We start from the raw sequence: 25,526 nt of genomic DNA, 5'->3' as shown, positions 1-25,526 counted from the left end.
GATATAAAAGATAAAAGGTATAAGAAAAATTATGGCTATGTGAGGATTTATTGATAAGCCAAATTATAGTTGTATTGAAAGTAAATATAACATCATCAATGAATTGATGCTTTTTATACATTACTATATGCTCAATATATTAGACATTCGAATTATTGCGAATAAGCACTCGATGTTTAGACACGTTGAAACAGCCTGATTTCCGGATATCCTTTGACCATACCAACGCGATTCACCTGGGAAAGTAATTGGTAATGAAGTAGCAGAAGTTATGGAGTCTTCGAGTTGAAAAGAATACGGCGAATAATTGACGTTTTTTGCAAGGTAGTTGTCTCGTAACCATAATCATATGGACCATTGCAGTATTGTTTAAAAAAATAAATATATGTTGCAAAAAAACTGTGAATTAATTGAGGATATTTTCGGCAAAAATTCGAACAACTCTCTGAGATTTTTTTTATAGCAATATTATTCATCCCTGAATAAAAATTTCGCAAAAAATACGAGATTTCTAAATGCTGGTCCCGAGAAATGAACATAGAGAAAGAAAACTACCTTAAATTAAAGAATATTCGAGAGGTTTGCGGTCTGACCACGAAGATTTCAAATGCTAACATGTCATTTGCAAAACGTACCGCGAATATCGTAATAATTAAAGTCCCAAACGCAGCTATCAATTGACGATTGAAAATTGCATTATCCGCATCGTATTGCTCTTTCCAAGGTCCGCATGGAACTGGATAAAGATCCATTAAACAACGAACTTTAGGTGGACATACAGGGGGCGGAGGACAAATTGAATCACAATGTTCCTGTGCTGTACTCGAGTGACTTATTAATCTCAAATCTCGAGAAAAACGGACTGTAATACATCAATTTATGTGTATATTTATTTATTTATAGATTAATATATATGAAATATACGATTAGATTCCCGAACACTCAAATGATTTAATAATCGATTATTTGTACCTAACCGATATTTGCTTCTAAAAATATTGCGCAGCATCTTGAACAGCCAAGCACAAAAAAAGTAATTTGAAGGTTAGTTGAGATTTGAGAAAAAAACCGTACCGCGACTATATATACAGAAAACTTTTATACATCGAGTAAGTAAGAAGATTTTTTACGCTTTTTCTCTGTTTAACAAAAGAAAAAGCAATCATAAGGAAAAAAAATAAACCGGCAGTCTCGCCTTCGCTCCGACCTTCTTCGCCTCTGAAAAAAATTGCACTCAAGGAGATGGCGTGAGTCACCGCGCGCTCTTCACGTCTCGCAGTAAATTTGCAATTATAGTAAACTTTTTCCGGAAACCCAAATATAAATTTCAATCCTTGAATCCGGTTGCTTGTATTAGTACAATGGTAACCATATGATTACAAGAGTCTGTTAAAAAAAATTATAGTGTGAATAAAAACAATAAAATATTTCTTCAAAATCACTTATGGTTGAAAAATGGATTCGGAAGTTGTTTTAAATATCCGGGAATAAGCTCACGGATTCTCCAGTAGATGGTGCTGGAGGTATCGAAAAAAACGAGAAAAAAGAAAAACACAACGAACACAACGCAAACACAAAAGCTACAAGCGCCAGTTCACTGACTGCCAAGTCAAGATGATTGCGTTCTAAATTTGTAGTTTCTAGAATCCATGTGATCACGAGTTACAAAATTATTCTCCTATATATCGATAAAATTTCCAGCAACAGCTGACAACAGGTACTACAAGCCATTTTTTATATACGCGCTTTTAAGTTATGTTTTTACTACGACTGTTTTCAAAATATATATGTATATACGACAAGTATTGTCACGAATCGTTTGGGACATAAAAACAAACACGTGAAATTGCGCGTCGATCTGTCACTACGCGCGGGTAGAATGATGCATCTTTCTGATTTAATTGCATGATGTCAATCGAGAACCAACCTTTTTTGTGTATTTTAAATTCATAACTTTGCACTATTTAAAAACAACCATTTTGCAATGTATTGTTTCCTTGTCATATTGATTTGTGCGCCTCAAAAATTGACGAAAATAACGTACGCGAAAAATGACAATACACATATTTGAGAGCGGAAAAGTTCATTTTTAATTTTGCGTAATGTTTAGTCGTCTCGGTACCATATTTAATAACTAGGCTATTCATCCAGATTATATATTGCTGAGAATTTTTAATTATTTACGCATATTATTTCCCGTAATAATTAACATTTTCTATGAATATTTTCCGCCACAGTTGACAATTTCATCCGATTACATCCGGACGAATAAATGTAGATATGTTATTTGTCTTCCGGATTCGTAGCTGTTTCGGTAATAGTGTTTAGAATAATATGACGTTTTAACATATTTTCGGACGAATATCATAACCTTATTCGTACGATTTCCGGATGACTAGATACAGATATTTTTTTCAATGTGAAAAGTGAACTATATATTTTTGATACTCCAAATTTTTCGTTCCTACCAATTTCCCTCTCGTGTTATTTCAACTTATAAGGTACACAAAGAGGCTCAGGTAATTGGCATTGAGAAAGCGGTGGAGAGGGTTCATGACCAATGACTCAGGAACAGGTGGGTGATAAAAAAAAAGACAAAAACAATAAGGCAACACTTACATGGGCCAGTTAGGTAGAAACAACTTACATAGCAGGTAGTCTTGTTTTCCCTGGTGCAAGCCAGCAACATAGTGGGTGTTCTTTTTATAGATACAGATTGACCTATTTTATTGCAAAAGCAGCCTAGTGTATCAGTGCAGAGGAAGTGCCAGTAGTTTTGTCAGTCTGGATTGTGCTCTGATCGTCCAGTTTTTTTAAATTTTTGCCAATTAATTTTTAATTCACATATTAAAACATGGCAGACAGGTATGAAAAAATTTAATAGCAAAATCTGTAATTTCTGACTTATATTGTTTAATTGTTTTTCATTCATCATTTCTTCTATGGAAACAAATCATTCATGCTCAAATTAATAATAGTTCAATACAAGACAAATTTTATATATTTCATAAGACAAAAACTACAAACTTTAGTTTTTTTTTACTTCAACAAGTTGAATCTCAGTCAGATAATAGTCGTTTTTTATTTCATAGAAAACGATTGTTTGTGATTATAATGTGAAGTTTAAAAAGTATTTATTTATGATTGTTAGGAAGAAAGTTTTAATCGGTGCAGGAATAGCATGGGCAATTTCTGTTTGTTGCCTTCTCTTGAAGCGGAAATTTTCTTCGCGTCCTGCACTATTAAGTTTCATACCTTCTTTATCAAACGGGTCAGTCGTGTTCTCCATCTCCTACTAATATTTCACCCACTGAGTGGCTTGCTAATGTTTTATGGTATTATTATATGGAAAGCTACATAAACGTATCCCATGAGAATACATGAATATTTAAAATTGGCTTAATCACTGTAGTTTAATTATCCCAATTTCACTATTATTTTTTCTGTTTTTTAAATTTTTGAGTTTTACAACAAAGCCAGCGTTCTATGTTGAGTGACCATTTCAAATTCTATTGTTCTTACGTTTTGTTTTTCTTTCAATATTTTTCTATTTCAACAATTATTTGTTGTGCACTTGTAGAAGTCAAAAAATGGATAATGACAAAGAGGAAAAATCTACTAATGAAGATGCTGGGGTATCGGCCAAATACGAGTCTTCCAATTCCAATCAAAATTCCGAAAATTCTGATTCTAGAAGGTGAGTCATTTGTGGTTAGGTAAAAAGAAAAAGATTGTTCATAAAAACTCATAGTAACTCATTCAAAAATATTCAACACTCAGAAATTATTTTAGGCTGTAATCTTTTGTCGTTTTGTTGCACTCACTTCAGGTTTTTTTTTCCTTAAACAGTGTTTTACATTTAATGACAAAAACTTTTACATATGTTTCTCAGTCAAGGATGATTCTCTGAAACTCGAAAAGTATTGGGAACACTATTAAATTCAGTTCATACAATGGGAAAAAGACCTTTACGCGATTAAAACTTTTACAGACAATGGGCATCGAATTTTATGACAGCTGCGTCACCCCCAAAATTCGTATCATTGGAAGAAATTTTGCATGCAGCAAATGGAATGAAAAACATGGCATTAGCGCACGAAATAGCAGTTGACAAGAATTTTCAGTTGCAAAAATTGGTTGAGGAAGAAGGCGACAGCTTACAAAAGCGTGTAAAAGAAATAGTTCACAAAGCCTTTTGGGACGTTCTTGCTTCCCAATTGGCCGAGGATCCACCAAATTACACGCAAGCTTTGGTCTTATTGACAGAAATTAAAGAGGTAATCAATGAATAGTTGGATATTAATCATTCTCATAGTTGACGCGAACGAAAGCAAGGAAATGGTTTTTTGTTAAACAGCTGATTTTAGAAATTTATAATTTCAGTGTTTAAGCGAATTAGTAATGCCACATCACACAAAAATACGTGATAACATCAAGGAAATATTGGACGTCGATCTTATCAAGCAGCAAGCTGAAAAAGGAATTTTAGATTTTCATCATTATTCCTCATACGTACTCTCGATAATGAGTAAAATTTGTGCCCCAGTAAGAGACGACAGAATAAAAGAACTTGGTGAATGCACTGATGTGATAGAAACGTTCAAAGGAATAATGGAAGTATTACAATTGATGAGATTAGACTTGGCAAATTTCACTATTACGATGATGAGGCCCAACATCGTAGCATCCAGTATAGAATACGAAAAGACCAAATTCGCAGAGTTTTTAAAAGTTCAAGCAGATGGTCTACAGTACACCAGACGATGGCTCCTCAAACACTTTGACGAGGAAAAACATGTTGCTGCATTGCAAGATGCTAACGGCATCAAACAAGTCACTCACAATTTATTAGCCGAAGCTTATTTGGATTTACTCGAGTGGGATTCTAGTCCGGATGCTGAAGTATGTTCCAAGCATTTATTTTATTCTAAAACCATTAATCTGAAATTTATGTCGAACACAAACAATATCTCGGTCCAATTGTCAAGTTTGTTTATATTTTTTCGCTCAAATTTGTTTTATATCCATAAAAATTGATTAATTCAAAAGAGCAATACTAAGGTTGATATAATGGACAACCTCCTAGTTCTTATTTTGGTGTAACAACTTTTTTGAAAAGAAATTAATTCTGAGTCTTTGTGTACCCATTGTCCACAGACTTTGATGCTCGATCAGGGCAGACTTCTCGACCTCAGAGACAAAACTAGTAGTTTGAACATAATGGGTTCAATATTGTTGCTAGTAAACAATACCATTGGTGCACCGATTCAAGGTGTTTCCAGTTTCAAGAAGAACCTCAAAGAACATCTGGTCGTCCTCTTGGAACCCGTTCATTCAAATAAGTACGATTTTAAAACGCAATCCTTTTAATCAATATTGTGGAATGTTGACCGTCAATTTTTGTTCAGATATTATCGTTATTGACTCTACACATTTAATTGTGCTTATAAATATGTATGTGGTCCCAAAAACATGTTGCCTCTGCTGACTGCAACGTAATTTTTCAGAGATTTGGAAAAAGTAATGCCGAACATTGTATTGCAAGTGAAAAAAGACGTAAATGCGACGCTTAAGGAGATCGGCGCTCCTCAAATGACACCAGCTGTCGAAGGAATTTTGACTGGACAGATACAAGATCTCGTTAACGAAGATCACAAAATTCGTCACCTCGTTAGTGAGTATGAAAATCAATGGATTTGAGAAAATTATTTAAATATTCGTGTACAAGTCACGAGCTTCAAATTTGTCTTTTTATTTCTCATCAGCTTTGAGAATAAGAGAATTCTTGCAAAAAATCATACTCTCACAGTCTGCGGTCCATCAACAAATACCCCCGGGTTTGTCTTCCCTGCAGGAAGAGCTGGCCTCTATTGCAGCGAGATTTTTGATTCTGGTAGCTCACAACAGAAGCGTTTTCGGCGAGTATTACCAGCAGATTGTGGCGGATGAAGTAGCGAAACAGAACGAGGTGGGCGATGTTAATACAATGGAGATGTGAAATCTCACAGATTGAATAAACATCGTTACGTGTGATGTAAAATTTTAATTACGGTGCAAACACTTATCCAGACACGCATTTGTCTTGTTTGACACACGTACCGTCGACGGACTAATTATCATGCTCGGAAATCCAATATCCAGCAGCATTTCTTTTTTCCTCTTTTGCATCAACTCGTCGATGCAAATTGACCGATTAACCGATAAATCAATTTTGTATTCATCAATACGTAAAACGAATCACTACAGACAGAAAAAAGAGTGCACGGTGCCCTCGTCCTGTACTAAGAAAAAGAAACGTAATATTTTCAAATGCTTTGCTCTCCGAAGATTTTGTATACCTCAAAATTGAATGAATTATGAGCGTGTCGAATGTACATTTTCGAATTTTTTTCCCCATTCAATTATGTAGTATATAAATATCATACAAAAATTTGTAATAAATGAGCCTAAACAAAATTCGGCCCCCGCTGGAATCAACGTGTCGAATATACATTTTTTTAATTTGATCCTCATTTGATTACAAAGTATATAAATACAAATATGATGCAACAATTTTTAATAAATAACCCAAAAAATATTTCGCCCCGCAGGTAATCTCATGTTTCATTCCTTTCCGTTTTAACCTTCTAAAATGATATTCGAAAAAATTATCTTACACATTTGAGTCGACGTCCGGAAAAAGACTAACGTGAATATCGAACGACGACAGGTGATCCTTTTTGAGGAAACTGCGAAAACCTAAAGTGTCAGAAAAGAATTGAATGTTTAAGGCGATCGTATACGTAAGATGCGGCTGATTAACTTCGAAACATTGCAATTCGTGCTATATCCTGATTTCACTTATTTTACGAGCTTTATTTTAATAATTTCATAATAGTACGAAGTACTTTCCCTAGGTTTTTTTAAAAAAATAACACAATTATAGAATGTAAGAAAACTCATTCTCATCTACTCAAAAACACTCTGGATTGATTTTCGAAATTTCTCAACATCTTGCAATGGGTTACCGAACCTCCAAGGTCCATATTAAAATAATGTAATACCTTACCTACGAAAAGATGCTGAAGTTTCCCACTGGGAGGAAACAAAACTTCGAGACAACGTAAGAGTTCATCAACGTCGCCGTTTTTAGTGTAGTTTTGTATCATAGCAGCAAATTCTTTATACTTTTCTTGCGATAAAGTTCGTTTAACCTTTCTCAAGTATGTTTTTCCTAATTCTTTTTTGTCACCGATCTCAGGCTTTTTTTCAACGGGATTTGACTTTTCTGTCGAATGATTAGACGTGGAAGGACCAGAAGTATTGGAATACAATTCAGTTGGCATTATTATTCGTTTCCGGCGCTTTGGGTTGGGCTCATTTGTGTCTTTCGTCAGTTCACAACGATCCCAATCGTCTTTGAGCTTACAATTGGCAAAATTGATTGGACTTTTCATTGGCTTAGACCCCAAGCCGTTTGAAAACTCTATCTTTGTACTGGTATCATTGTCCCGTGAAGTTTCCATTTGCGTTTCTTTGTACATATTGACGTTGAAACTATCGTTGTTTTCGCGCAACGTCGTAGAAACATTGAGGGAACTCGTTTGAAGTATTTTCGTAGGTACCGTGTCGAATTTAGCTGGTACAGCCGGCAGTGAAAATTCGGAGATTTCGCGAAGTGGGCGCATTTCTGATTTCGGCAACTGTATTTTTTGAAAATCAAAAATTCACAAAATAATGAGAAAGTGAATGAAGATTTATGGAAATTGACTTATTGGAGAAATTGTGATGATACTCACAGTCTGTTCGGCGTATCTAAAGAACATTCGAAGATCCTTTGTAATAACTCCGAAATTATTAAAATGCTTGATGTGAGGGCGGAGCCAGGCTGACAATTGACTTTTGAACTGAGTACTTCCGAAACGACAATCGCAGAGTAATATTGCTCCGTAATCGTTTCGGTGACGAATAATGCGCCCAATCGCTTGATTGACAGCCCGTGATGCTTCCAACTGATACCACTGCTGTCCAGACAGGCCCTAGTTAAAATTGCGCTGTTAATTCAGAGAAATTCACAAAATTCATTGCCCGTTTCATTGCTAATAATTACCTCTTTCTGCTTGACTCGATTTTCATCCAAATATCGTTGTTTCAACATTACTCGAGGATCTTTGAGAGGCGGGTACGGAAGACCCGTGATAATGACCGCTCGACCGTTAGCGTTTGCAAAATCCAAGCCTTCGCTCACTTTGCCACGGCAAACGGCCAAAAAGATAGCTCCTTTGCACGACGGATCTCGTATTTTCTCATAAAATTCGTTCATTATATTTGTGAAACCATCTTTTGACTGTGGTTCGACGTAAATTGGTTTTCTATCTGCAATCTTTGACCATAAACCGATACTCTGCCAATCATCCCGACATTTTTTCATCACGGGATACGAAGGGAAAAATACCAGAAGCCCGTGTGGCACGAGGCAACTGAAGTTGTAAATTGTTCTCCCAAGGGAACTAATGTATTTGGGATCGTTTCTGCAAAGTTTAAATATTATTATTCAATCGTTTCTTACGAATGAGTTATGAAACTTTATCTCAAAACTAATCATTACAAAGAATTATCCAAATTAGCAAAACTGTTTCAAAGCTCATTCCTAATTACCTCGTATTGAACGACGAATTGAGTTGAAATCCGTCGGGTCCTTCACTCAAAACTCCTGCTATGACTTGTTTCCCGCCAACAATATGAGGATTTTCAAGCTGAACGTCGATCGGAATTCCCAATTCTGATATGAACGGTTTAAGCGGAGATAATGTGCCGCTCGTTAGTATGACGGAATGAATACCCTGTTCAACAAGTTGTTGCATTCTGTACGAAAAAAATCATCAATATGAAAAATATAAAAATAATGAAAATAATGAAAAAAATGTTTGCTCACCCAAAACCAGGACTGAAGCACCAATAGCTGATGATTTTTCCGTCCGTTTTCGAAGGCATCTTTTTCGACTCCCAGGCATCGCTTCGACCCGTTTTTTTCGGTTCCTCTCTTTGCACGTAAACTTTGTAACACTGTTTAACTCTTTCGCGATGACGTAAGTTGTTGCCACCACTACTGAACACCGTTCGCAAGAGATCACTAAATTTTTGGAGAGCGTTTCCCTTCCTCGTGAACGGGGAGGTACTTGTCGTTGACAAATACATTATAATTTTTTCCAATTTGTCGATAACCAATTGTTCTTTGCCGTGAATCAGCTGAAAAATAATGCCAGAGACCGACGAGAATTAGAGTCGAACAGATAGCAAATTGTAAGAGAAATTTCTTCATTTTCAAATGCCATTCTCACCGATGCTTTTTCTAAAAGTTCAAATATGAAACCACCTGGTAAGGTTTCTCCTCCTTCAGTGTTTTTTAGCTTTATCTCATCTATGGCTTTCTCAAGCTCGAGGAACATAGCTTTTAATATACACAAGTCTTCAGGAGTAAAATCTTTTTGTACGTTACCAGTTCCTTCAAATGCAAATTCAACTTGATCATTCATGTCTTTAGCAACGTCCTCCATCACATGTGTTATTTCGGCAATACACAGTGCAACATCTGTGCTGCTTATCTACGTGAAGAAAAAATTTGTTGTGTCATCTAATAATAATATTGTTCGAAAGAAAAGGATTACCACAAGTTTACCTGTAATGATGCCGCTTCTTCACATGTTTTTTCTACATTATGGGCTTCATCCAAAAGTACAATATTGCCCTGAAGATCTATTCCCTGGGACTTTCTTGTCTTGGGGTCTAGAAGATAGTTGTACGGCATAAATGTTATGTCTGCCGATTGTTTCAATTCCTTTGATAAAAAATATGGGCAACACTTCAATTTCTGGCCTGCTTTTACCAGATCCTCTATGTCACAAATCTCTTGCTTGAAAACTGGTTCATCTTTTCTGTAATATCAACAATTTTATGAAACGCACTGAGAGAAGATAATAAATCAAAAATTTCCAGCTGATTTTGATTCGTTACATATTTTGATAAAGGACAATACCTAAAATTACAGTTGAAATTTCTTGAAATTCGTGGGAATAACAAAATTTGCTATCTTGTAAGTAAGACTTCAGTAATTTTAACTCATTATGGAATTCCATACCTCTGAATCCTTACGAGAGAGCCGGAATAAAAATTTGTATATTACAAGACTATTCTGTTTCTCTGTATAATCCATTGTTCGTTAAAAAGTAATTCCTCATTTTTTGGGTATTTTCTAAAAAACTTACTTAATTTAATTTACTTAAAATGATTAATAGGCTTTGCGAATAATACCTTAATTCAACATTGTTGTAATAATGGCAAGTTCTGGCTCTAACTTTAGCTTGACACATGTGAATCTTATTGGATGAATTTTGTTCTCTGGACACTTCTGGATGAATGCACAATTGATCTCTAGAGCCAAGAACTGCAACTTTAACATGTTTATAAGAAGTTCTCTTGAGTTCTTGCATAGCTTGTGAGAGTTGGGAATGAGTTCGAGAGGCATAAACAATTTTTGGCATAACCCAACCAAAGTTGGTATTTTGTTGGGAATCAGATGAACCAGCTTCATTTTCCAATCCATCACGAAGTTTACTAAAAAATTGTCCGCCAAAGTCTGGTTGTTCTAAGACACCTGCAACTGCTTGAATTTGCAATTGTGCCTTTTTCACCAATAGCCAGCTCAGGGAAGAGCATAGAAGACAGAGAGTCTTTCCTGTGCCTGAAAAATTCCATGGCAAATATTTTTTCCTCTTCTTGAAGTTGTACCAAATGATAAATAAGATTAGTCGATAAAAATACTATTCTTTTACCTGTCGGTGATTCCAAAACACCGTGTTTTTTATTCTGCAAACACTCGATCACTTTCGACATGTAAGCCTCTTGCACAGTGTAAGGCTCGAAAGGAAAAGTTACGGTTATTCCGTTTATAGTTACGTCCGGCATGTTTTCTCTTTCCCTAAACACGACAAACTATTCGAAATTCCAATATAATTTTATTTATGAAAATCCATTCGGAGGAATAACAAATATTACAATTCACAATGTTTGCTCAGCAAAGACGATATTTGACACATGATGAAACACGGTTTTTTCCATTTCACGCGCCAAAATTACGTGTACTAACCTAACCATACAATACGGATGAACGGGGTGAACTTTAACAACAAAAACCTCTCGTGGTTTCACACACATTCACAGATATCATATATATATATATATATATTTTGTACGTGTGATGAAAGTGAATTGGTCGATCGGATTTGATTATTTTCTTTACCAACAAAACGATTGCCAAAAATCCAAATTCAGTCGACCAAGTTCACAAAGGTTTTACCACGATCTTCTTTTATTTACGCGAGAGGTCGCCACGCGATTGTCGAACGATGAGCAAACGTGAAACGTGAGTTCCTTGTTCCATTGATGAAACAATTTCTCCGTAATCCGTATTTTGCACCCCACGCGTTGACAGAAATTCTGTTGTTCGTTGGTCTACGCAACAGTTCGGCTGTCAAAATCATACATCATTTTAATAACCATCGGCCAATCAATCAGTCTCTATGCATCCTGTAAAGTATAAATACAGTTCCATGTAAAGATAAATAGTTGATTAAATATATATATTGGTGAAAAATTCTACGACTACCTTCATGCAGTTTTAGAATGAATTTCGAATCATAAAAAACATATCGGAGTATTTTTTTTTCAATCACGCGTATATGCACGGGAAAAAGTACGATGAGTGCTGAAGGGAAATATGTGTGCTGAAACGTGAACCGTGAACTTAATATGTCATCGTGATGTCCACATCGAATAGAACAACCGTTATATCCCGTTAACCATTTTACGTGCACTACGCGTATCCATGTTTCATACATATAAGTTGGAGCGTCAATTAGCCTGCAACATCCTATTACAATAATGCCAGGGTAAGCAACAATAAAGCAACGTAAAAAAAGAATGAAAATTCTTGCTTCATGGAAAGTGTTTACCGTGTTTAACTGCTTGGTTGTTCCTGTTGAGTTGCGTTATCATTATTTCCTATGACAACAATACAGTTTTATCACATCGTCGTCGAGACATCGAAGACTAAAAACATAATCAAAAAATTATAACAGCTGAAACGTTATTATTATTGAAAACAAATGATTTTTTTTACGAATCTTCGTATTTCGTGATTTGGCAGTGTTCTTTCTAAGTTATTTTCAAATTACTCAACCTATGAGTGAAAATATCATCTTTCTACCTTTGAACATTTGGATATTTCAAATGTACACAAACAAAGATTGCTGAGTATCGTTTCCGAATCCACTTCAGACTCTAATTTTTTTCATTGATAATTCGACAATGTCAATCTCCTCGAAACTTGAAGGTTAATACTGTGTTTTTTATTCAAGGGTAATTGTGAATAGGAATCCATCTATAATTGAAGACAACATTCAATATTGTATGAAAACATTAATAGCAAAATGACAATTCATTGTTTAATTTTTTGAATACATTTCTCCATAAAATTGTTAAGCTCATAAAAATGGAAAAAACCCAAAATCAGGAAATTCTAAGTCATTTATTATTTATCGATCAAGACTTGCAGAATACATTTTTTAAGACTTAAGCAATTGCAAAAAGATTTTTTTATACTTGAAGGAATTGGCATGATAATCACAGCACCAAATATAAATAACAATAAAAAACAAAATTTTTCTGGAATTTTTCTTCTCACTGCTCTTACAGATGTCGAACTACAGTAGAAACGTACATACCCAAAGACAGGCGGTGATAGATTATGATCGCCAATTTCAAGAGGATCTTGAGAGAGCTCAAGCTCTCAGCTTGGAGAGTCTTGCCCTAGAGAAATTTAAATTGCAAAAACAGCAAATGGAATACAGCAATCATGTGCGAGTACCTCCTGTTCAACCGCAGCAAGACACTACTCCTTGCAGTAGCAATATTTCTGAAACAGACTGTACCACTCAGACAGGAGATAAGTAAGTAATTTGGATTTTGTACATAATCCTGATTTCATACACACAATTTTCTTCATTGTGGTTGATAAAAGATTTCAGTTGCGGAGCCGTCCTAGGCCAGGCGGAAGTCAGCCAAAGACTGCAGCTATCATCGCTCCGCCACCACCTATACCCTGTAGACGAAATTCTGCAACCTCCGGTGGACCGAACTTGTCAGTTACTGGAACAGACCTGATAAATTTTACCAGTCCTATTAAACAGGATAATCATCTAGAGGAATATTGTACCGCGGCACCACCACCACCACCACCGTAAATATTATTTATTTCAAAGATCAGATTCAATCGTATCGAGCACTTTGTTACCAACAAAAATGTTCAATTGCTACTGCGTGACTGTGAGACCATGCTTCGGCGATATTGTTAGTGATCACATTCAATGCTGGAACAAAATATTTCAATTTTTATAAATATTCACATAACTAAATTTTATTTTTATCGAAAAGTCTCAAAAACGAAATGTTTGACACTGGAATTTTGAACTCACAGGAAAGCACCCATAGAGCCTAAATGGGAAACTCACCCAGCATTGCCAAGAAGATCATCGAAAGTACTGCGAAGCAACAGTTCGGCTGCTGCCTACCAGTCACGAGATTTCAGGTATCATTCGTTATCTCCGGGACCGCGAGCATCTACAGCTCCATGTACACCTGGAACTCCAGGAATAAGTCCCGTAATGTCAAGGGCAAGCAGTGTAAGCAGCAACGTACCCGACGGAATCCCGCAGGCACGTCTATTTCTCTCCCACTTTTCTATAACTTTCCATCTGGAAACCTTTGATACGTTACTAATTTTTCTATTTTCTGCTTTCTTTTTGTCTAACCAAAACGAATGAAATTTAACACGTTTTTCACGTTCCAGCCGGCCTGGAATATCTTTACTTTTAGACAGTATTTCTTCACGCAGGTACCTTGAAAAAAAAATGAAGGCAATCACCTTAGCTTAAACTCGGAAGATGTGACCTCTCGAGTGCCTCAATTAATCGATAATAATATTCCATTTTGTTGGAACTTTCAATCAAATAAAAAATATAAACGAGTTTTCATTCGAGAATAAAATCGGTAAAATTCATGGCAAAAATGATTGGTCATACTTTCCTCGTCTACGATCATCTTCTGCATTCTTTCGAAAGATTATTCGTAAAAATAGCTGTTGCATTTCGCCGCGAAATGTGTCGAATAATACGAAAGTCATTTGAAAATCAGACAGTCAATCGATATTCAGTTCTTCATTGAATCCCATAAAAAATTTCTCCTAAACACGATTAAGTCAACTTGTAAAAGCATAGAAAGAGGTGAAAAGCAACTGCTACATGCTCCGATCGAACTTTGATTGTCATTCATATTGTAGGTACTTGCTTGTTTAGGCACCCAAGTGCTCACCAGCAACCACTAGTCGCTCATTCCCGTTACACACCCCACCTGCGAGAACACGATTTCAAAAAAGTGGACGGTTTATTTATCATTTATGTTTTATGACGTTGCAGATACCACCGCTACCGTTGAATTATAGGCCAGGCGTAAATCCACCTGTGGCAGGCGTCAACTCTGTGAAGCCTGTTTACGCGATAGACGACGGGCAGCTGAACGTTCTAAAAGTCATAGAGAAGAAGCCAAATAGTAATCTTATAGATCTGAGCATTTTCGAAAATATCGAGGATAAAACGAACGTTAGAGTGAGCGTGTTAGAAGCATTCGATCCTCTGCTCGTCAAGACTGAAGACATTAGCAGCAATCTCATGGACCCGAAGGAGGGTAAGATCTCGTTAGATTGACGAAAAATATTGCTTTTATTCGTTGTCAAAACAAACGGTTTTCTTCGCCTTCTTATCTTATCGCGTAATCTATTTCCCCCCCATTGTTAAAATCGATCAGCCTCAACCAATTACGTAAGTCCTTATCTTTCAGATACCGAATCCCAGGTTAGTGGATCCGTCTACGATCCATTTGACCCATTCGATTACATGTATAGCACAAATGAGAGCGTTAACTCTGATCCGGTGTACGTCGCGGTTGAGAAAACGGCCAAATCACCGGCCGTTTCACCTGCCGCCCCACCTCCGCTGCCACCGAGAAATTCATCCGCATGGAACACCATAGAAAGGCGGAGAACCTCCCTCGATCGACGTGTAAGTAATTTACAGATACTTTCGAGGCGATTCTGCGATATCGATCGTTGATATGGCTTTGCATGGGGGGATAAGTCTCATCATGTTTGTCGAAGTTTCTAAAGTTCCGGTAATCGCTCAGTTCGATTTGAATATAAAAAAAAATTTTTAATACTCGAAAAAACCAAAACTTCGGTCCTGTTTTGGTTTACGAGTTCTTCTGAAAACAATCAGAAACGTATTCCGTCGAAATGTACCGTAAAACCTGTTTGCCTTAAAATTTTCTCAATTTTTCCAGCAAAAGAGACAAACTCGCCTTTACGAAAATGTGACCGTAGTCAAAGCTCGTGCATCTTTGCACGATTGTGATCTCAAAGCGTTTCACAAAATGATAGTGTCCGTTCGAGGTACGAATTATTCGGTTTTATATGTAAAGAATAAAATGATATTCCGTTTGCATATTTAATAAACTTTCCTTTGCAGGTGAATTTCCATTCAACGACACTAGTACAAATATCGGTCATATAATTAGTCCTATGATGGAAAGTTTGTATCCTGATGGTACTAGCATCAAATTAGTCGTTCATCCTCAGCTCCCAGCGAACAGTGAACCGGTGCCGTCCATAACTTTCACCTGTGACGGTGAGTCCTGTTTTTTTCATGTGTGACATGATTGGCCAAATCATCCAGTAAAATAAATTTTATTGTTTTTTTTTGCACTTGCAGTAAATTGCAGCGTTGAACACGTGATTCTGAACGTTGCCTGTTCTCTGGAGGACGAGGACACTGTCAATGTGGGAAAATACTGTCTTAGAGTTTGGGGATTGGCAGAGTATCTTGCTCCGAACACGACCCTCGCTCAATACGAGTACATCCATCAGTGCATCAAATTGGAGAAAGATATTGAGCTTGCCATCATGACCAAAGAACAAATGAAACGCTCTATAGCGAGAACTGTAAAATATTTATCATCTATACGCTCGTTTTTTCTTTTCAATCGCACGTTTCTCCACTCACCAACATTATCTTGATTCTTGTAAACACAGGCTCAAGATGATAATCGTGATCAGTCCATCACGTTAGAAGAAATCTTGCCGAATGAACCCAGACAGCCGATTTCGTATGATGCGTTACTTATCTTGCTTGGTGAGTTGACACGGACGATCAGAATCCGTTGAATCGATTGTTTTGCCCAAAAGACTGAACTTTCCGAATATACAAACGATAATTTTGTTGCTACTCTCCGTGTTTGACAATTTTTCTTTCATTGAACTTGCTACTTTAATTTGTAACAGAGACCGTCGAGAAAGAGATGGAACGGGTCGAAACAGCCGCATTACAATTGGCAACAACGAATCACAGCGCTAGTCTCTTACCTCAATTACAACCGCGTGGTGTCGTACAAGCTGTGAAAGCTGTTTGTGCTTTGATGGGAAATATCGAGACTTATGAAATAACCGAAGCCGTCGATAACTTCGTAAATGCCTGTTGCCAATTTTTGCCTCAAGTACACACGACGAACATCGAGTGTAAAAAACCCGAAGTTTTACACGAGGACGGTGACTATTCCGTGGTTACACTTAGAACTAAATTTCCTGACGTCATCGCATCCCACTGTCACAAAATTCGCGACGCCGTTCAGGACCTCGTGGAGACTTATTGTCACGCTTTCCGCGTCGATTTCCAATTAAACACACGCGGTGAATTTCCAACCAGTAAGTTAAAATAGAAAGGAAAAATGAATTTTTGCGTTCTCTTCGTACTTTTCACCATGTTTTTCTCCTCAGATACAATGGTCTCGTCGGAAGTCCTGGATACGGTTCTTGTAAGAGTTGGGGCTTTACATCGACTCCCGACCACGTGGAAGCATGATGATTATATCGTCGCTGCTCAAATATTTCATGGTACTAGACCTGTGGGAAATCCAGTGCTCTCGGATCCAATGACCGTCAGCTCTAATTTTCACCCACGTATATTGTTCAATACTTGGTAAGTTCAACTTTTCACAGTATCGATACTTTGTACTTTTTATTGAATGAAAATATCGTATGAAAAAAAGGAATTTAGGCACGATAAAAAAAAAAACGTTTTTAAACGTATTTCAAAATATTTCTAGTGAAAAATTCAAGTGCATTCTGACTATTCCAGGTTGGAGTTTCGTGGTGTGAGTGTTTGCCAAGTACCCAGAGAAGCGAGATTGGTTTTAGTGATTTACGGTCGAACTTTACAACCGTCCGAACACGAAGCAAATTCATCAAGCGAAGGTTCCATGCAAAAAGAAGAATTGGGATGGGGAGCTATACAATTCTTTGATTACGATGGGTACAAATTTATAGAATAATATGAAAATTCATATTTTATTCAATTGTATTGTAATTAATTTATTACTATAATTACAGTGTGATGAGTCAAGGAAGTTTTTTCCTTTCGCTCTGGCCAGCGATAGCGGACAAACGATTAGGCCCGGCTCCAGCTCCGGGTATTCATCCTCACGGTGACGTAAACCCAATAATCGGAATTGAATTGCCTGATTACGGTGGCAGAGTCGTATTCCCCAAAGAATTAAGGGACCACGACGTCGAGTCGTTGGACATAAACTCCCTCGATCAAAACACGAAAGAATTATTGATAGACATCACGCAGCAAGATACATTCTCAAGACCACCGATCGATGAGAGAGAAATACTTTGGGAAAAACGACACTATTTACACAACAGACCGGAAGCTTTACCAAAAGTGTTGTTGGCCGCACACAGCTGGGACTGGGCATGCTTGCCAGATCTTCACGCCTCCTTGAGAATATGGAGCCCGTTGCCACCGGTCCAAGCTTTGCAATTATTGCTACCTTGGTATGTTTACATCCCTTGAAACCGAGACCCCGATAACGGAGTCGGCAATAACCCCAATTTTTTTGTGTGTAATGCGAGCTCATACGAAAAAACTCTCATTTCCATTTTCGTGTGATTTTGTACATGGGAGTTAACGATTCATGGCTTGTCAGTTTGAAGAATAATCATGGAAATATGAAATGAAAATTGTTGTTGCAGCTTCCCAGATCTAAAAGTACGAGAAATGGCAGTGGGATGGATTCATGAGTTAAACAATGACGAGCTTGTCGACTACTTGCCACAATTGCTCCAAGCTCTGAAGCACGAAACGTACGAAGCATCGCCACTAGCGAGATTTTTATTGGAACGTGCATTAGTGTCACCGAGGGTTGCCCATCATATTTATTGGCTGCTAACACAGGCGTTACCGGGACCGAGTCCCCAGGTACAGGTCGGGTTTTTATTCACAAGACTTTCCCAACTAATCTTTTTCTGTCCTAATCATGCCATGGGGGATCGCATCGTCTGTTTTTTTTAACTCGTTATCAAAACAACGAAATGTCTTCGATTTCTCACTTTCGTCATGCTTTTTAATGTAGAATTCACCGGAAAATTCGCCAGAGGATGACAAAAGCGTTAGTTTGGCACGATATCAGAGGAGGCTGCAATTGATGCTCCGTGCGCTATTGGCTGTCGTCGGCGAAGCGTTGAGAAACAGTTTTCTCACTCAACAACTATTGGTCAAAGTACGATACACAATATTATTGATGACTAACACTAAAAAAAATATTCTTTAATCAAACAATGAAGTTACATCGCGAAACTAATTACAGATTGAAAGTAATTTTATCTCCAAACAAACTGATATGACTTTTTCCGCAGAGTCTTCACGAGGTTGCTGAAAACATCAAAATTACGAAAGACTCGCTACGATTGGAATCATTGAAAATCGGCTTACAAAACATTCATTGCCAACTCACGGAAGACGAAGGCACATGTTTGCCGCTCTCGCCGAGTCGCGAAGCGTATGGAATAAATGTGCAAACATGCTCGTACTTTCCCTCGTTCACGCTCCCACTGAAAATCAATTTCATCGGATGTGACAACGTTATAAGCCCGGCTATTTTCAAAGTACGAAATTCCTCAACCGTTCTGCTTCAAACCAGTCCAAAAAAATATTTTGTATTCGTATTAACAGCCGTTTCGAATCCTTGTTAAGGTTGGCGATGATCTGCAACAAGACATGCTGACTCTCCAAATGGTTCGAATAATGGACAAACTCTGGTTGAAAGAAGGTCTCGATTTAAAAATGGTGACATTTGCGTGCGTGCCGACGGGAAACAAACGCGGTATCATCGAAATGGTTACGAACGCTGAAACCTTGCGAAAGATTCAAGTTGAGTTCGGTCTCACGGGGTCGTTCAAGGACCGTCCGATTGCCGAATGGCTCGCGAAGCATAACCCATCGGAACTCGAATACGGGCGAGCCGTTGAAAACTTCACCGCATCTTGTGCCGGCTACAGCGTGGCGACTTACATTCTTGGCATTTGTGATCGCCACAACGACAACATTATGCTAAAAACTTCCGGTCACTTGTTCCATATCGATTTTGGCAAGTTTCTCGGTGATGCACAAATGTTTGGAAATTTCAAAAGGTAAAAATGACTCGATTCGCAATCATTATATAACCTTGACTTCACAAATTGAAAAAAACAATTTTGAAGAGACATTCGAGCCACTGTTACCTGATTAGGAAAAAAAAACAAAACAGATTATCGATCTATTCGAGGTACTGACAATCAACGATGCTTTTTCGTTCTCACGAGAAATGACAGAAAATTTTACTTTCAATACAACGATAACTCATTTCGCAAATAATATTCAAACTCTCGAGCATTGCCAGAAGTAAGTTTATTACTGAACATTACTACGACGAGAATATCATGTTGAACCATTTTTCCAGGGATCGAACTCCTTTTGTCTTGACTTCGGACATGGCTTATGTGATAAACGGGGGTGACAAGCCATCGGCAAAATTCCATCATTTCGTGGATTTGTGTTGTCAGGCATTCAACGTAGTACGAAAACACGGAAACCTTATTCTACATCTCTTCGGGCTGGTAAGTTGTCGAGATAAAAAAAAATAAAGTACAATAACAAGCGTTGCGGTAAAGTCAACAAGCTTATCACTCGTTCGACCGTGAATACGCGGCAAACTAGCGTTATAAAAATAAATGGGAACCACAACGGATGGAGTCATCCTGTTTTGATATCCTCGCTCCGGGTGCTCTTATCGTTGTTCAGGCCCTTTGGCCAGATTTTGCTCATTAGTACAAGTTATCGCCTATCGAAGCCCGTGGCAGCCACGCGATTATGGCTCAGTTAGGACCAGAATAGTCATGAAGGTCTGACGTCTCGACGAAGCGTGGAATCGGGAAACGTCAATAAATAAATATGAAAATGGAGCATTCAATTATAACGAAATATTCAAAGTCTTGGACGAAAAATCCTGCGATCGGTCGCAATGGAAAAATCAGTGATATCGAGATACGAGAAAAGTTGAGTGAGTCGAAACTGAACGAATACACGCGTCCACAGATGACCTCGTCCGGCATACCCGGAGTTACGATGGACGCCGTTAGCTATGTGCAAAAGGCACTCTTACTGGGACAAACGAATCCAGAGGCTGCTGCGACCTTTGCACGAATGATCGAAAGTTCGCTCAAAAGCTGGTTCACCCAGTTCAATTTCTTTCTTCACAATCTCGCACAATTGAGATTCAGCGGTGAACACAACGACGGGGAACTTTTGTCATTTATTCCACGCACTTATACGTGAGTTTCATACCATTTTAGACATAAAAAATGTCTCTTTATCGTTGTGCAATTATTTTCTGAATCGATTGTTATTTTTTCAGAATGCAACAAGAGGGACAACTAACAAGCGTCCAAGTTCATGGATACCAAAAACGCTATGACCCGGAAAAGTATTATATGTATATTTTGAGAATACAAAGAAAGGGTCAGGCCGATCCAACCTATCTTTTTCGATCGTACAAGGAGTTTTGTGAGTTCTATCAAAAACTCTGTATTCACTTTCCACTCGCTAAGGTTGCCAGGTAATAGATCACATAATTTTTTTTCTTACTCTCTACGATATTTATTTTGCAAGGAGTGGAAGCAACATTCGAGTCAAAATTCTCCGGGTTCGTTTGCCAAACCCGAGCAACATTTTTTTCCCTGCATTATGAAGAAACCATAGAATAAATGGCAAACGTTGGCCTAGCTTCATTAGACATTTGTTATCAGCTGCTTCGGCATGAAAATGTTCATATTTTTTATACACTTTCGTTCTAAAATTTAAGAACATTTTTAGTCACTATTTTGTAACTCGTTTCTAAGATTCAAAGTCGTATTGAAAGATTATTTATTGGCACGAACCCATTCGATTTTTTCTTCCATGTCGTGCTCACTCACTCGAGTTCCAATGTGAATGAAGCTCCATTTTTTTGTATTAGATTTTGGGCACAAAAGTGTAAATCGATGAGATCACTGGTCAATCAAATTTCGATTTCACTAGCATCGGATCCGCCGTTTTTTCCGAAAGTGATGAATCTTTCACCACCTCGGGAATGATTGTTTGACGTTTCCACTGGAATCGGAGCCCGTCCCTTCTTTTTTTTGAACTCCACTCGTCGCGATCGCGATCCTTTTCGATTGAAGGAACCTCCGGAGTTGAGATTGCGCATGAAGTCTATCGATTCTCTGGGTAAATGCTTCGGCACGCTGTCATCGGGAGATTCGAGGTCTTCGTTTGTGTCTATCGGTCGTGCGTCACTCGGCATTTCCAATCGTTGTCTAGGTATCGAGATTATTTCGCTCGGAACTTGGTAACCCTCGATCCCTTGTCTATTCAAACCTGCCATTGGGTTGTGAGCGATTGTTTCGGATGGGGTCGTCGCTATCGAACGTCCACTCGGAGCGGTCCGAATTTCCTGGCAATACGTAGGTTCGGCTGGCTGTGTCTCTGTGTCGAATTGTGAAATTGATCGATAAAATCCGGATACGCTTGACGTTATCATACTCGATTTCGGCATCCGATTCATCGTCAGACGAGCCCGAAACCATTTTAGCCCCATGACTGTCCACAAAACGACTGTCAATTTCCCAAACTTTTCAAACGAACGAGTTACTATGAATTCGTCACACTTCTAGATCCATCTGAAAATGAAAAAGTTTTACTCGCACTCCGTATCACAAGCTCTGATGAACGCCAAATCTGCTCGAAATCAAAAATCTTTCTCTTCAAAAATATTTTCGTTTTTTTCGCCAGAGATATTGAAATAGGTGAAAACACTGAAATTATTGGTCTTTAACTCTTTCCTTTCGGGAATACCTCCGACTCGAATTTCGACTGAATCAAATTAGAGTGAAAATAATGAATAGGCGATTCGCTGTAAAAATAATATTCACCTCACATCGTTGGGTACTGCCACTTGATTGTTCTGCCCGCGAATGACCCATTCCTCAAACAGAGACGATAAGTATCGATGTATATCTTCGCCTTATCTTAGGACTATCACGCATCGAATGATGCGCCTTCGTCCGAGACGTGTCCGCCTTAATAAACCACACCTCAATGAACTTCCGTAGTTAAATTTATCGAATGAAAAATAATGCGATAGTTCAAAGTCTTACTTGCGCTGCGAGCTTTACTCGTATGAATTGGGAACCAAAAATGTGTGCTCGGTCAGAAACAAAGGTTTGGACATCGTTATCTGGGCATCGCAACGCAATCCCTAATTTACTCTGAAGTATCAGGTGGTCTATGGGAGAATATTTCGCGACGTCAATCAGTCTTTGACCCCAGGACAGCGTCCAGTGGATTTCGAACGATTTTTAAATAATTAAAAAAACAATAATCCTCGCTTCGATTCAATCCCGATGACTTTCCGCGCGAAAATGTTGCTCAGCGGAAACTCCACGCTATAATAAATCTTATCACACGTCGACATTATTGAAGCTTATCAAGAGATCAATTGACTGATAATTGTCTGGTTAATCATGTCACCCTCGGCCCATCTCATCTGGCTAGGTTTTGTCTCTGGAATAAAAATTCTAATCCTTTGAAAAAACATGTTTTCACAGTCTACCCAGCGGAATGAGCGTCGGACGATCCAACATTAAACAAGTGGCGGATAAAAGACGAGCCGACATCGAAAAATTCTTATTGAGCTTGTTCAAAATGGCTCCTGAAATATCGCAGAGTGATCTGGTCTACACATTCTTCCATCCTCTTCTCCGTGACCAACAAAATGCTGATATACATTTACAAAAAGTCAAAGGTATTTTATCCAATCGATAACAAATCATTTCATTTCGCGTTTTGTGGATTCGATGAAATATTTTTTATAAATATGATCAGAAATCGATAAAATAATACGAACGAAGCAAAGCATTGTATGCTCAATCGTTGTAAATGTCGTCGAAACTTACAAATATTCAATCGTCTTTGAAAAATTAGTCAAAAATTAATTTGATTTTAATATTTTTATTATTAGAAGTTTCAAAAGAATTGTAATTTATTGAATACCCTGATTGTTTATCGCAGTTGGAAATTGGTGGGCCGAGAAGAAGGTTCGTGACAACGTCCGGAGTGGTCAAATCAAATTATCCCTTCATTACACTCGCGGAACATTGTCCGTGATGATTCATCATGCGAGAGGTCTGCCCAAAGTGGCGAATGCTCAGGAGCCCAATACGTACGTCAAGGTGTATTTGAAGCCCGATCCGACGAAAGCTACGAAACGGAAAACTAAAGTTGTTAAGAAAAATTGTCATCCTTCGTTCATGGAAATGGTGAGCTTGCAACTTTTATTTGAATCGGAGCCAGTGATTATGAAGAATTTCGAGAGCGAAATTCAAAAACTTTATGTACAACTACAAATTTTTGTATTTTTATTTCTCAGTTGGAGTATCGGATGCCGTTGGACGTGGTAAAAGAGCGAACACTGGAAGCGACCATCTGGAATCATGATACTCTCCAAGAAAATGAATTCCTCGGTGGTATACGTTTGCCTCTCGGTCGTCTCGAATTGACGAATGAAACGGTCGAGTGGTTCCCATTGGGGAGCGTTCGATAGATTTTATTTTCTCATTGAAGATTGGACTCTTCGTGCAGCGTTGAACAATGCTCATAATCATTAAGTATACCATTTACAAAAATGTCGTATAATGGCGCACAATTAGAATGCCTTTGTTCGTTGAAATTCCGAAAAAGCAGGTATACAAAATGCATAGAATTGATTATACAAAAATTAAGGGAAATCATGAGGAAGCAGAGGCTCGATAATTTTTGTACACGCGTCGAGTCTCGTTGAATCAAGGATGGTCGTAAAGTGCGAAAAGCATAGAGGACGGCTGGAAATTACGAAAAACAATTGTAAAAAAACTAACCAAAGGAGCTAAATCTAATCTCAATCAATTGGCACGACCGCATGGAATTTGGAAAAATTACATTTGTCGGAACAATATTTTTTTGTTGTTTCGATAAAATTAAATCATATTCTTAAAATATAAAGGCCGAATATAACACGAGCGAACGTTGGCCAAACGTTCCTATATTGTCGCTTGGTCAGATGAATTTTGTGATATAATTATTTATTTGCAATTCGTACCGTATTATTGGTACTAATTTTTCGTGTAAATATATTTAAACAACAAAAATCATTGATTTTAACAACCGCTGAGTTTTTCGAAGCTGGAATTTTATAATGTTGTAGGAAATGTTTCGGACGTACGACCCAAGCAGTTACTTTTTACATAGTTCGACCGAATAAGATCGTCGGTTAATGAGTTTAAAGCGAAACTAATGTAATTGTGTTTAAATTATCATTTTCTCGTCGTATTTTTTGATTCGCACACAACAAATGTCATTCTTTACGACAACATATAGGAATAATTCCTCTCAGACGTTATTAATCTCGTAAAGTATTTTCGAATAAATGAAATTTCGTTTATTTTTATTGCAGAAATGTATAGAATCATATCGTCGTTTCGAAATGAATTTTTAAATCATTCAATGATCGAACGATCTCCAACAACGGCATCTGTACCGACATGCATTCTCGTCCTTCATTTTTTGAGCGACTTTTACTTTTACCAAACATCGCTCTTGTTACACGAGAATAAAATACTAAATAGTCCGCCTAAAAAACATTCGAGACTGATAGTAATTTTCACTGGGAGATTTTGAATTTGCGTCCCAGTCATGTTTTTTATAATTCATTATTATTCTCGTACTGTATGAGCGCGCAGTGTGGCCTTCACTTGAATTTTATTCTCGCCTCGATAATATCATTGATGTTGGAAGAAAGGTGTCTAATCTCTTTCGGTTGGCAAACATTCTCTACGTTGTGATTCTCGTTAATGGTGAAAAAGAGAAAAGTCTCTCAGGCATGAAATCCGGTAAATGTATTATAACTGTCAATAAATTATTCCACATAATGAGACTCGTTATCTCGCGCACTTATCAAGACTTTTGTCGTATCAATGACCACCGAGAGGG

The 25,526-nt window shown here is 37.7% G+C and overlaps 5 protein-coding genes across 16 annotated transcripts; 2 read left to right on the top strand and 3 right to left on the bottom strand.

Annotated features, from left to right (window-relative positions):
• Positions 1 to 46: 46 nt before the first annotated feature.
• Positions 47 to 1,518, bottom strand: LOC122405978 (uncharacterized). Of its 2 annotated transcripts, XM_043411098.1 has the most exons (4): positions 1,105 to 1,518; positions 973 to 1,009; positions 636 to 862; positions 47 to 236 (listed from the first exon to the last, which is right to left on the bottom strand). In XM_043411098.1, the coding sequence occupies exons 2-4, from the start codon at positions 1,007 to 1,009 to the stop codon at positions 177 to 179; spliced, it is 324 nt and encodes a 107-aa protein (XP_043267033.1). In that variant the 5' UTR covers positions 1,105 to 1,518; the 3' UTR covers positions 47 to 176. The 2 variants fall into 2 exon arrangements, with proteins under 2 accessions (XP_043267033.1, XP_043267032.1); XM_043411097.1 differs by having other exon boundaries at positions 973 to 1,518.
• A 36-nt stretch (positions 1,519 to 1,554) lies between these two features.
• Positions 1,555 to 6,473, top strand: LOC122405973 (T-complex protein 11-like protein 1). 4 transcript variants are annotated; one of them, XM_043411089.1, is made up of 8 exons: positions 1,555 to 1,717; positions 2,502 to 2,575; positions 3,581 to 3,697; positions 3,992 to 4,277; positions 4,384 to 4,902; positions 5,158 to 5,342; positions 5,508 to 5,674; positions 5,766 to 6,473. In XM_043411089.1, exons 3-8 carry the CDS (start codon positions 3,591 to 3,593, stop codon positions 5,996 to 5,998), a joined length of 1,497 nt encoding a protein of 498 aa, XP_043267024.1. In that variant the 5' UTR covers positions 1,555 to 1,717; positions 2,502 to 2,575; positions 3,581 to 3,590; the 3' UTR covers positions 5,999 to 6,473. The 4 variants fall into 4 exon arrangements, with proteins under 4 accessions (XP_043267024.1, XP_043267023.1, XP_043267021.1 ...); XM_043411086.1 differs by lacking the exons at positions 1,555 to 1,717; positions 2,502 to 2,575 and adding exons at positions 2,609 to 2,865; positions 3,152 to 3,271; XM_043411088.1 differs by lacking the exon at positions 2,502 to 2,575.
• Positions 6,474 to 6,598: 125 nt separating this feature from the next.
• Rtel1 (Regulator of telomere elongation helicase 1) lies at positions 6,599 to 11,386 on the bottom strand. 3 transcript variants are annotated; one of them, XM_043411080.1, is made up of 11 exons: positions 10,812 to 11,386; positions 10,291 to 10,720; positions 10,118 to 10,126; positions 9,659 to 9,914; positions 9,321 to 9,584; positions 8,915 to 9,228; positions 8,638 to 8,844; positions 8,090 to 8,510; positions 7,779 to 8,018; positions 7,049 to 7,682; positions 6,599 to 6,738 (listed from the first exon to the last, which is right to left on the bottom strand). In XM_043411080.1, the coding sequence occupies exons 1-11, from the start codon at positions 10,942 to 10,944 to the stop codon at positions 6,653 to 6,655; spliced, it is 2,994 nt and encodes a 997-aa protein (XP_043267015.1). In that variant the 5' UTR covers positions 10,945 to 11,386; the 3' UTR covers positions 6,599 to 6,652. The 3 variants fall into 3 exon arrangements, with proteins under 3 accessions (XP_043267015.1, XP_043267016.1, XP_043267014.1); XM_043411081.1 differs by lacking the exon at positions 10,118 to 10,126; XM_043411079.1 differs by lacking the exon at positions 10,118 to 10,126 and having other exon boundaries at positions 6,657 to 7,682.
• Positions 11,387 to 11,790: 404 nt separating this feature from the next.
• On the top strand, positions 11,791 to 25,465 carry Pi3K68D (phosphatidylinositol-4-phosphate 3-kinase catalytic subunit Pi3K68D). Of its 6 annotated transcripts, none has more exons than XM_043411067.1 (25): positions 11,791 to 11,927; positions 12,733 to 12,986; positions 13,058 to 13,276; positions 13,514 to 13,751; positions 13,886 to 13,930; positions 14,511 to 14,778; positions 14,932 to 15,152; positions 15,430 to 15,538; positions 15,615 to 15,773; positions 15,858 to 16,087; positions 16,178 to 16,277; positions 16,427 to 16,846; positions 16,919 to 17,120; positions 17,280 to 17,453; positions 17,531 to 17,980; positions 18,179 to 18,404; positions 18,559 to 18,705; positions 18,842 to 19,090; positions 19,179 to 19,615; positions 19,924 to 20,080; positions 20,559 to 20,794; positions 20,878 to 21,078; positions 23,108 to 23,304; positions 23,571 to 23,818; positions 23,929 to 25,465. In XM_043411067.1, exons 2-25 carry the CDS (start codon positions 12,733 to 12,735, stop codon positions 24,100 to 24,102), a joined length of 5,361 nt encoding a protein of 1,786 aa, XP_043267002.1. In that variant the 5' UTR covers positions 11,791 to 11,927; the 3' UTR covers positions 24,103 to 25,465. The 6 variants fall into 6 exon arrangements, with proteins under 6 accessions (XP_043267002.1, XP_043267000.1, XP_043267006.1 ...); XM_043411065.1 differs by having other exon boundaries at positions 18,179 to 18,410; XM_043411066.1 differs by lacking the exon at positions 11,791 to 11,927 and adding an exon at positions 12,354 to 12,370 and having other exon boundaries at positions 18,179 to 18,410.
• Positions 21,072 to 23,111, bottom strand: LOC122405976 (uncharacterized). The gene is made up of 2 exons (XM_043411094.1): positions 22,433 to 23,111; positions 21,072 to 22,180 (listed from the first exon to the last, which is right to left on the bottom strand). The coding sequence occupies exon 2, from the start codon at positions 22,096 to 22,098 to the stop codon at positions 21,520 to 21,522; it is 579 nt and encodes a 192-aa protein (XP_043267029.1). The 5' UTR covers positions 22,099 to 22,180; positions 22,433 to 23,111; the 3' UTR covers positions 21,072 to 21,519.
• Positions 25,466 to 25,526: the final 61 nt, after the last annotated feature.

Source organism: Venturia canescens, chromosome 2 (assembly GCF_019457755.1).
Source record: "Venturia canescens isolate UGA chromosome 2, ASM1945775v1, whole genome shotgun sequence".
In the NCBI taxonomy this organism is placed as follows: Eukaryota; Metazoa; Arthropoda; class Insecta; order Hymenoptera; family Ichneumonidae; genus Venturia; species Venturia canescens.
The sequence above is the reverse complement of the archived record's forward strand: the minus strand, read 5'-3'. Positions and strand labels throughout refer to the sequence as shown.